The sequence below is a fragment of the Oncorhynchus keta genome, chromosome 10 (genome assembly GCF_023373465.1).
Source record: "Oncorhynchus keta strain PuntledgeMale-10-30-2019 chromosome 10, Oket_V2, whole genome shotgun sequence".
NCBI lineage: Eukaryota > Metazoa > Chordata > Actinopteri > Salmoniformes > Salmonidae > Oncorhynchus > Oncorhynchus keta.
The window spans coordinates 11,330,642-11,342,958 of NC_068430.1; the positions used below are offsets into that span (position 1 = coordinate 11,330,642).

General features: G+C 44.7%; 1 protein-coding gene across 3 annotated transcripts in view; it reads right to left on the reverse strand.

Moving 5' to 3' along the window:
- The window catches only part of LOC118381065 (kinesin-like protein KIF21B), a 188,250-nt gene that overhangs the window by 68,705 nt on the left and 107,228 nt on the right, over positions 1 to 12,317 (reverse strand). For all 3 annotated transcript variants that reach the window (XR_008144093.1, XR_008144092.1, XM_052526477.1), the window contains exons 12-15: positions 11,608 to 11,861; positions 11,127 to 11,315; positions 2,741 to 2,940; positions 1,369 to 1,476 (exon numbers count right to left, since the gene is read on the reverse strand). Coding sequence is in view for 1 of the 3 variants with exons in the window: in XM_052526477.1 (XP_052382437.1) it covers positions 1,369 to 1,476; positions 2,741 to 2,940; positions 11,127 to 11,315; positions 11,608 to 11,861 (751 nt within the window). In the remaining 2 variants the exon portion in view is untranslated. The remainder of the gene's footprint in view (positions 1 to 1,368; positions 1,477 to 2,740; positions 2,941 to 11,126; positions 11,316 to 11,607; positions 11,862 to 12,317) is intronic.

Sequence of the window (12,317 nt, forward strand, 5' to 3'; positions counted from 1 at the left end):
AACACATATAGAGGGGTTGGGTTAAACGCAGACGATACATCTGGAGTACATGACTCATAGAGGTTTAACACATATAGAGGGGTTGGGTTAAACGCAGACAATACATCTGGAGTACATGACTCATAGAGGTTTAACACATATAGAGGGGTTGGGTTAAATGCAGACGATACATCTGGAGTACATGACTCATAGAGGTTTAACACATATAGAGGGGTTGGGTTAAACGCAGACGATACATCTGGAGTACATGACTCATAGAGGTTTAACACATATAGAGGGGTTGGGTTAAATGCAGAGGATACATGGAGTACATGACTCATAGAGGTTTAACACATATAGAGGGGTTGGGTTAAATGCAGAGGATACATCTGGAGTACATGACTCATAGAGGTTTAACACATATAGAGGGGTTGGGTTAAACGCAGACGATACATCTGGAGTACATGACTCATAGAGGTTTAACACATATAGAGGGGTTGGGTTAAACGCAGACGATACATCTGGAGTACATGACTCATAGAGGTTTAACACATATAGAGGGGTTGGGTTAAACGCAGACGATACATTTCAGTTGAAGGCAGTCAGTTGTACAACTGACTAGGTATCCCCCTTTCCCTTCCTCTGTACTAATGATTTATTGAACTGGCCTGAGAAGGGAGGTAACAGGTCCCTTCCCCTGTATTAACCTAGAAATGTTTACAAGAGCATCATAAGTGTATTACGTATCTCCAGGCATACACTTCTATGTTACCTCACACACACACCCTGACACACAAACACACCCTGACACACACACACACAAACACACCCTGACACACACACACAAACACACGCTGACACATACACAAACACACCCTGACACACACACAAACACACCCTGACACACACACACACACACACACACACACACAAACACACCCTGACACACACACCCTGACACACACACACCCGGACACACACACAAACACACCCTGACACACACATCCTGACACACACACACACCCTGACACACACACAAACACACCCTGACACACACACCCTGACACACACACACCCTGACACACACACACCCTGACACACACACAAACACACCCTGACACACACATCCTGACACACACACACACACACCCTGACACACACACAAACACACCCTGACACACACATCCTGACACACACACCCTGACACACACACACACCCTGACACACACACACACCCTGACACACACACAAACACACCCTGACACACACAAACACACCCTGACACACACACACCATGACACACACACACCCTGACACACACACCCTGACACACACACCCTGACACCCACACACACACAAACACACCCTGACACACACACAAACACGTACCTCCTGTCGTCGCTGCTCCTTCTTGAGCTGAGCGATCTCTCTGTTCCTCTTGGCTTCCACCATCCTCCTCCTCAGCTGCTCCTCCTTCATCTGCTTCATCAGCGCCACCTGGGGACCGGAAGAAGAACTGCACTTAGCTGAAGAGAACCCTCAATCTTGCTTACATACTTCTCAGGGAGCATCGGCCATCGATGACTGTACCCTCACATAGGGCTATAAACATTTCAGATGGAAATGTCCTGCAATGTACAGTACCAGTCAATAGCGAAGATGTCAAAACTATGAAATAACACATATGGAATCATGTAGTAACCAAAAAAGTGTTAAACAAATGACAATATATTTTAAGATTCTACAAAGTAGCCACCATTTGCTGAACATCAACTGTTCAGAGGAGACTGCTTGAATCAGGCTTTCTTGGTCGAATTGTTGCAAAGAAACCACTACTAAAGGACACCAATAAGAAGAAGAGACTTGCTTGGGCCAAGAAACATGCGCAATGGACATTAGACCGGTGGAAATCTGTCCTTTGGTCTGATGAGTCCAGATGTAGGATTTTTGATTCCAACCGCCGTGTCTTTGTGAGATGCAGAATAGGTGAACGGATGATCTCGGCATGTGTGGTTCCCACCGTGAAGCATGGAGGAGGAGGTGTGATGGTGTGGGGTGTTTTGCTGGTGACACTGTCTGTGATTTATTTAGAATTCAAGGCACACATAACCAGCATGTCTACCACAGCATTCTACAGCAACATTGTCATCCCATCTGGTTTGTGCTTAGTGGGACTATCATTTGTTTTTCAACAAGACAAAGACCCAGAACACACCTCCAGGCTGTGTAAGGGCTATATGACCAATGAGAATGATGGAGTGCTGCATCAGATGACCTGGCCTCCACAATCACCCGACCTCAACCCAAGTGAGATGGTTTGGGATGAGTTTGAGTGAAGGAAAAGCAGCCAACAAGTGCTCAGCATATGTGGAAACTCCTTCAAGGCTGTTGGAAAAGCATTCCTCATGAAGCTGGTTGAGAGAATGCCAAGAGTGTGCAAAGCTGTCATCAAGGCAAAGGGTGGCTACTTTGAAGAATCTCAAATATAAAATATATTTTGATTTGTTTAACACTTTTTTTGGTTACTACATGATTCCATATGTGTTATTTCATAGTTTTGATGTCTTCACTATTATTCTACAATGTAGAAAATAGTAAAAATAAAGAAAAACCCTTGAATGAGTAGGTGTGTCAAAACTTTTGACAGGTACTGTTTATAGTTGACACAATTCTCTGCCTCCTACTCCATTCTCCTCCTCTCCCTCTCACTCTCCTTGTCCTCCCCTCCTCTCCTCTCCTCTGCCCTCCTCCTCCTCCTCACCTTGGCTTTCTTCATCTCGTTGACCTCCTGCTCTAGATTTTTCAGCTCTCGTTCATAGCGTCCCTGGTTCTTCAGTAGCCTCGAGTGTTCCTTCTGAGCCGCCTGTAGCTTCATCAGGTCTCTGTTCATCTCCTTTAGCCTCTTCTCATAATCTGACTTGATCCTGCTAGCCTTCTCTTCCGTGTAGTTCTCCATGGACACTAGAAAGGAGGAGAGAGAGAGTGATGCTTATTAAAAGAGGTAGAGCTGAAATTGAGTACAGTACAGTATGTAAAGGTTACTGAAAATATAAGGAAACACTTCAGTAAATGAGGGATACAAATTATATTGAAAGCAGGTGATTCCACATTAACATCTGAGGGTCATGTATAAAAATGCCCAGGTGCCCATTATTTTGGCTACCATGACTAGAAGAGATCTCAGTGACTATGAAAGAGGGGTGTCAAAGGAGCATAGGGAGTTTAAAGGGTGTGTGTGTGTGTGTGTGTGTGTGTGTGTGTGTGTGTGTGTGTGTGTGTGTGTGTGTGTGTGTGTGTGTGTGTGTGTGTGTGTGTGTGTGTGTGTGTGTGTGTGTGTGTGTGTGTGTGTGTCTGTCTGTCTGTATGTGTGTGAGACAGTGTTTTCCACCACCATCAACAAAACACAAAATTCTGGAATTTCTCATGGAAGAATGGTGTCACATCCCTCCAATAGAGTTCCAGACACTTGTAGAATCTATATCAAGGTGCATTGATGCTGTTCTGGCTCGTGGTGAGCCGACGCCCTATTAAGACACTATACTAATAAAGTGCTGCCCTACCTTCTTCAACAAGGCAGGTCCTACAGGCCTGGACTACTGTTCAGGTCAGGTGCCACAAAGAGGGACTTAGGAAAATTGCAATTGTCTCAGAACAGGGCAGGACGGCTGGTCCTTGGATGTACACAGAGAGCTAACATTAATAATATGCATGTCAATCTCTCTCAAAGTAGAGGAGAGATCGACTTCATCACTACTTGTATTTATGAGAGATGCTGACATGTTGAAAGTACCGAGCTGTCTGTTTAAACTACTGGCACACAGCTCAGACAACCATGTGTACCCCACAAGACATGCCACCAGTCCAGAACAGACTATGGGAGGTGCACAGTACTACATAGAGCCATGACTACATGGAACTCTATTCCACAGTACTACATAGAGCCATGACTACATGGAACTCTATTCCACAGTACTACATAGAGCCATGACTATATGGAACTCTATTCCACAGTACTACATAGAGCCATGACTATATGGAACTCTATATCACAGTACTACATAGAGCCATGACTACATGGGACTCTATTCCACAGTACTACATAGAGCCATGACTACATGGAACTCTATTCCACAGTACTACATAGAGCCATGACTACATGGAACTCTACTCCACAGTACTACATAGAGCCATGACTATATGGAACTCTATTCCACAGTACTACATAGAGCCATGACTACATGGAACTCTATTCCACAGTACTACATAGAGCCATGACTATATGGAACTCTATTCCACAGTACTACATAGAGCCAGGACTATATGGAACTCTATTCCACAGTACTACATAGAGCCATGACTATATGGAACTCTATTCCACAGTACTACATAGAGCCATGACTATATGGAACTCTATTCCACAGTACTACATAGAGCCATGACTATATGTAACTCTATTCCACAGTACCACATAGAGCCATGACTATATGGAACTCTATTCCACAGTACTACATAGAGCCATGACTATATGTAACTCTATTCCACAGTACTACATAGAGCCATGACTACATGGAACTCTACTCCACAGTACTACATAGAGCCATGACTATATGTAACTCTATTCCACAGTACTAGATAGAGCCATGACTATATGTAACTCTATTCCACAGTACTACATAGAGCCATGACTATATGTAACTCTATTCCACAGTACTACATAGAGCCATGACTATATGGAACTCTATTCCACAGTACTACATAGAGCCATGACTATATGGAACTCTATTCCACAGTACTACATAGAGCCATGACTATATGGAACTCTATTCCACAGTACTACATAGAGCCATGACTATATGGAACTCTATTCCACAGTACTACATAGAGCCATGACTACATGGAACTCTATTCCACAGTACTACATAGAGCCATGACTATATGGAACTCTATTCCACAGTACTACATAGAGCCATGATTACATGGAACTCTATTCCACAGTACTACATAGAGCCATGACTATATGGAACTCTATTCCACAGTACTACATAGAGCCATGACTATATGTAACTCTATTCCACATCAGGTAACTGATGCAGCAGTAGAATCAGATTTAAAAACAGATAAAAATACACCTTCTGGAACAGGAGGGACTGTGAAGCAGCACAGACACATGATAACATACACACTATACACACACATGATAACATACACACTATACACACACATGATAACATACACACTATACACACACATGATAACATACACACTATACACACACATGATAACATACACACTATACACACACATGATAACATACACACTATACACACACATGATAACATACACACTATACACACACTATACACACACTGATAACATACACACTATACACACATGATAACATACACACTATACACACACATGATAACTATACACACTATACACACACATGATAACATACACACTATACACACACATGATAACATACACACTATACACACACATGATAACATACACACTATACACACACATGATAACATACACACTATACACACACATGATAACATACACACTATACACACACATGATAACATACACACATATACACACACATGATAACTATACACACTGATAACATACACACATGATAACATACACACTATACACACACATGACACACACACACATGATTACATGATAACATACACACTATACACACACATGATAACATACACACTATACACACACATGATAACATACACACTATACACACACATGATAACATACACTATACACACACATGATAACATACACACTATACACACACATGATAACATACACACTATACACACACATGATAACATACACACTATACACACACATGATAACATACACACTATACACACACATGATAACATACACACTATACACACACATGATAACATACACACTATACACACACATGATAACATACACACTATACACACACATGATACACTATACACACACATGATAACATACACACTATACACACACATGATAACATACACACTATACACACACATGATAACATACACTATACACACATGATATACACACACATGATAACATACACACTATACACACACATGATAACATACACACTATACACACACATGATAACATACACACTATACACACACATGATAACATACACACTATACACACACATGATAACATACACACTATACACACATGATAACATACACACTATACACATGATAACATACACACTATACACACATGATAACATACACTATACACACACATGATAACATACACACTATACACACATGATAACATACACACTATACACACACATGATAACATACACACTATACACACACATGATAACATACACACTATACACACACATGATAACATACACACTATAAACACACATGATAACATACACACTATACACACACATGATAACATACACATTATACACACACATGATAACATACACACTATACACACACGTACAAATGGATTTTGTGTTGTGTATATGTGGTAGTGGAGTCGGGCCCTGAGAGCACACACTTAGTGTGTTGTAGATATGTGGTAGTGGAGTAGGGGCCTGAGGGCACACACTTAGTGTGTTGTAGATATGTGGTAGTGGAGGCGGGCCCTGAGAGCACACACTTAGTGTGTTGTAGATATGTAGTAGTGGAGTCGGGGGCCTGAGGGCACACACTTAGTGTGTTGTAGATATGTAGTAGTGGAGTTGGGGGCCTGAGGGCACACACTTAGTGTGTTGTAGATATGTGGTAGTGGAGTCGGGCCCTGAGAGCACACACTTAGTGTGTTGTAGATATGTGGTAGTGGAGTCGGGCCCTGAGGGCACACACTTAGTGTGTTGTGTATATGTGGTAGTGGAGTCGGGGGCCCTGAGAGCACACACTTAGTGTGTTGTAGATATATGGTAGTGGAGTCGGGGGCCCTGAGAGCACACACTTAGTGTGTTGTAGATATGTGGTAGTGGAGTCGGGGGCCCTGAGAGCACACACTTAGTGTGTTGTAGATATGTGGTAGTGGAGTCGGGGGCCCTGAGGGCACACACTTAGTGTGTTGTAGATATGTGGTAGTAGAGTCGGGGGCCCTGAGAGCACACACTTAGTGTGTTGTAGATATATGGTAGTGGAGTCGGGGGCCCTGAGGGCACACACTTAGTGTGTTGTAGATATGTGGTAGTAGAGTCGGGGGCCCTGAGAGCACACACTTAGTGTGTTGTAGATATGTGGTAGTGGAGTCGGGGCCTGAGGGCACACACTTAGTGTGTTGTAGATATGTGGTAGTGGAGTCGGGGGCCTGAGAGCACACACTTAGTGTGTTGTAGATATGTGGTAGTGGAGTCGGGCCCTGAGGGCACACACTTAGTGTGTTGTAGATATGTGGTAGTGGAGTCAGGGGCCTGAGGGCACACACTTAGTGTGTTGTAGATATGTGGTAGTGGAGTCGGGCCCTGAGAGCACACACTTAGTGTGTTGTAGATATGTGGTAGTGGACTAGGCGCCCTGAGAGCACACACTTAGTGTGTTGTAGATATGTAGTAGTGGAGTCGGGGGCCTGAGGGCACACACTTAGTGTGTTGTAGATATGTGGTAGTGGAGTCGGGCCCTGAGGGCACACACTTAGTGTGTTGTAGATATGTGGTAGTGGAGTCGGGCCCTGAGAGCACACACTTAGTGTGTTGTAGATATGTGGTAGTAGAGTAGGCGCCTGAGGGCACACACTTAGTGTGTTGTAGATATGTGGTAGTGGAGTCGGGGGCCTGAGGGCACACACTTAGTGTGTTGTAGATATGTGGTAGTGGAGTCGGGCCCTGAGAGCACACACTTAGTGTGTTGTAGATATGTGGTAGTGGACTAGGCGCCCTGAGAGCACACACTTAGTGTGTTGTAGATATGTGGTAGTGGAGTCGGGCCCTGAGGGCACACACTTAGTGTGTTGTAGATATGTGGTAGTGGAGTCGGGCCCTGAGGGCACACACTTAGTGTGTTGTAGATATGTGGTAGTGGAGTCGGGCCCTGAGAGCACACACTTAGTGTGTTGTAGATATGTGGTAGTAGAGTAGGCGCCTGAGGGCACACACTTAGTGTGTTGTAGATATGTGGTAGTGGAATAGGGGCCTGAGAGCACACACTTAGTGTGTTGTAGATATGTGGTAGTGGAGTCGGGGCCCTGAGGGCACACACTTAGTGTGTTGTAGATATGTAGTAGTGGAGTCGGGGGCCTGAGGGCACACACTTAGTGTGTTGTTGATATGTGGTAGTAGAGTAGGGGCCTGAGGGCACACACTTAGTGTGTTGTAGATATGTGGTAGTGGAGTAGGGGCCTGAGAGCACACACTTAGTGTGTTGTAGATATGTGGTAGTAGAGTCGGGGCCTGAGGGCACACACTTAGTGTGTTGTTGATATGTGGTAGTAGAGTAGGGGCCTGAGGGCACACACTTAGTGTGTTGTAGATATGTGGTAGTGGAGTCGGGGCCCTGAGAGCACACACTTAGTGTGTTGTAGATATGTGGTAGTGGAGTCGGGGCCTGAGAGCACACACTTAGTGTGTTGTAGATATGTGGTAGTAGAGTCGGGGCCTGAGGGCACACACTTAGTGTGTTGTTGATATGTGGTAGTAGAGTAGGGGCCTGAGGGCACACAGTTAGTGTGTTGTAGATATGTGGTAGTGGAGTCGGGGCCCTGAGAGCACACACTTAGTGTGTTGTAGATATGTGGTAGTAGAGTAGGGGCTTGAGGGAACACACTTAGTGTGTTGTAGATATGTGGTAGTGGAGTCGGGCCCTGAGAGCACACACTTAGTGTGTTGTGAATTATGTAATGAATGTATTGTAATATTTTTTTAAATCGTATAACTGCCTTAATTTTGCTGGTCCCCAGGAAGGGTAGCTGCTAGTGAATGGGGATCCATAATAAATAATTATGTGGTGTTTCCTTTATTTGGATATTTACCTGTATCTATGTTGTGCTAGAGCTGTGTCTTCCCTTACAACAAGACATCAATGAAGATATCACATCCCCACTTACAATCACTCACTGATGTTGGGCAGTATGTACAGTACACTCTGTGTCCCTACATTACCCATAACTCACTGATGTTGGGCAGTATGTACAGTACACTCTGTGTGCCTACATTACCCATAACTCACTGAGGTTGGGCAGTATGTACAGTACACTCTGTGTGCCTACATTACCCATAACTCACTGAGGTTGGGCAGTATGTACAGTACACTCTGTGTGCCTACATTACCCATAACTCACTGATGTTGGGCAGTATGTACAGTACACTCTGTGTGCCTACATTACCCATAACTCACTGAGGTTGGGCAGTATGTACAGTACACTCTGTGTGCCTACATTACCCATAACTCACTGATGTTGTGTAGTACTCTGTCTCTCCAGCTGTGTGTCTCTGTAACTGTGTGCCTACATTACCCATAACTCACTGAGGTTGTGTAGTACTCTGTCTCTCTCCAGCTGTGTGTCTCTGTAACTGCGTGCCTACATTACCCATAACTCACTGAGGTTGTGTAGTACTCTGTCTCTCTCCAGCTGTGTGTCTCTGTGACTGTGTGCCTACATTACCCATAACTCACTGAGGTTGTGTAGTACTCTGTCTCTCTCCAGCTGTGTGTCTCTGTAACTGCGTGCCTACATTACCCATAACTCACTGAGGTTGTGTAGTACTCTGTCTCTCTCCAGCTGTGTGTCTCTGTGACTGTGTGCCTACATTACCCATAACTCACTGAGGTTGTGTAGTACTCTGTCTCTCTCCAGCTGTGTGTCTCTGTAACTGCGTGCCTACATTACCCATAACTCACTGAGGTTGTGTAGTACTCTGTCTCTCTCCAGCTGTGTGTCTCTGTGACTGCGTGCCTACATTACCCATAACTCACTGAGGTTGTGTAGTACTCTGTCTCTCTCCAGCTGTGTGTCTCTGTGACTGTGTGCCTACATTACCCATAACTCACTGAGGTTGTGTAGTACTCTGTCTCTCTCCAGCTGTGTGTCTCTGTGACTGTGTGCCTACATTACCCATAACTCACTGAGGTTGTGTAGTACTCTGTCTCTCTCCAGCTGTGTGTCTCTGTGACTGTGTGCCTACATTACCCATAACTCACTGAGGTTGTGTAGTACTCTGTCTCTCTCCAGCTGTGTGTCTCTGTAACTGCGTGCCTACATTACCCATAACTCACTGAGGTTGTGTAGTACTCTGTCTCTCTCCAGCTGTGTGTCTCTGTGACTGCGTGCCTACATTACCCATAACTCACTGAGGTTGTGTAGTACTCTGTCTCTCTCCAGCTGTGTGTCTCTGTAACTGTGTGCCTACATTACCCATAACTCACTGAGGTTGTGTAGTACTCTGTCTCTCTCCAGCTGTGTGTCTCTGTAACTGCGTGCCTACATTACCCATAACTCACTGAGGTTGTGTAGTACTCTGTCTCTCTCCAGCTGTGTGTCTCTGTGACTGTGTGCCTACATTACCCATAACTCACTGAGGTTGTGTAGTACTCTGTCTCTCTCCAGCTGTGTGTCTCTGTGACTGTGTGCCTACATTACCCATAACTCACTGAGGTTGTGTAGTACTCTGTCTCTCTCCAGCTGTGTGTCTCTGTGACTGTGTGCCTACATTACCCATAACTCACTGAGGTTGTGTAGTACTCTGTCTCTCTCCAGCTGTGTGTCTCTGTGACTGCGTGCCTACATTACCCATAACTCACTGAGGTTGTGTAGTACTCTGTCTCTCTCCAGCTGTGTGTCTCTGTGACTGTGTGCCTACATTACCCATAACTCACTGAGGTTGTGTAGTACTCTGTCTCTCTCCAGCTGTGTGTCTCTGTGACTGTGTGCCTACATTACCCATAACTCACTGAGGTTGTGTAGTACTCTGTCTCTCTCCAGCTGTGTGTCTCTGTGACTGCGTGCCTACATTACCCATAACTCACTGAGGTTGTGTAGTACTCTGTCTCTCTCCAGCTGTGTGTCTCTGTGACTGCGTGCCTACATTACCCATAACTCACTGAGGTTGTGTAGTACTCTGTCTCTCTCCAGCTGTGTGTCTCTGTGACTGCGTGCCTACATTACCCATAACTCACTGAGGTTGTGTAGTACTCTGTCTCTCTCCAGCTGTGTGTCTCTGATCTTGTTCTGCAGCAGGATGAGTTTCTCTTCATACTGTAGTTTGAGTTGCAGCAGTCTCTTCTGACTGTTCTCCAGCTCATCGATCAACTTCTGCTTGATCTCAATCTCACACGTCAGGTCTGCCAGATCCACCTGGAAGTTAGCTGCAGGGGGTAAGAGGTCAGAAGGCACAGAGAGGTCAAGGTTCAAGAGGTGAAAATTGTGGCTATCAGACAGACATGTTATAATAGAGTGGGGCAGTTGGGGATTTCAGTTGCTACCTAGGAAATACTGTAGCATACAGCCAAACAGAGGACAATATGGTACTTTCATTAGGTTAATGATGAAACCTATTCAATCCTGCCCCCATCTGCAGTACACAAGTGCAGAAGGGTTGATTTAGAATTGGGGACATTTCTACCTCTCTGGGAAGTGTCATTGTTATCTTTCACTCACCTTTCTCATCAGAGTCAGAGTCTGAGTCCACCAGACTCTCATCACTGTCAAACTCATCTTCATCCCTCTCCTCCTCCTCATCACACCCACTCTCCTCCTCCTGCAGAGGGGACATCCCGTCCTCTGTGTAGTTCTCTTCAGAGTCCATCTGTCCGTCCTGTCCATTCTGTCCGTCCTGTCCGTCCTGTCCGTCCTGTCCGTTCTCATGAGAGGGAAGCTTCACTTGTTTCTTAAACCCCTTCTCTTTCTCTGGGCTGTAAGTAGAATATATGACCAGGCGTCAGACTGGGACACACACAGAAGGCACCGCTCATAACACGCTCATAACAGCTGTGACCCAATAAGCAGCTTTAGTTATTTGCCCCATTACAATATGAATCTATTACTAATATGAATGACCATGTATTAAACCTGTATGGGCCTCTGATTTGATTTGGGACTCCAAACCAATAATCCCCCATTTTGTTTTGGGACTGTTGCCAAGTGGATATGGAGAACACAGTTATTAGCAGAGACCTCTCTCCATCTTCCCCTCCCTCTCTCCCTGATTAGATGTGAATTAGCCTGTTTTAACCTGTCACTTTGTCCCCGCTCCTCTCTCTCATTACATCGCAGTAGTCAGAGTGAGTACCTCTCTCATTACATCGCAGTAGTCAGAGTGAGTACCTCTCTCATGACATGGCAGTAGTCAGTGAGTACCTCTCTCATTA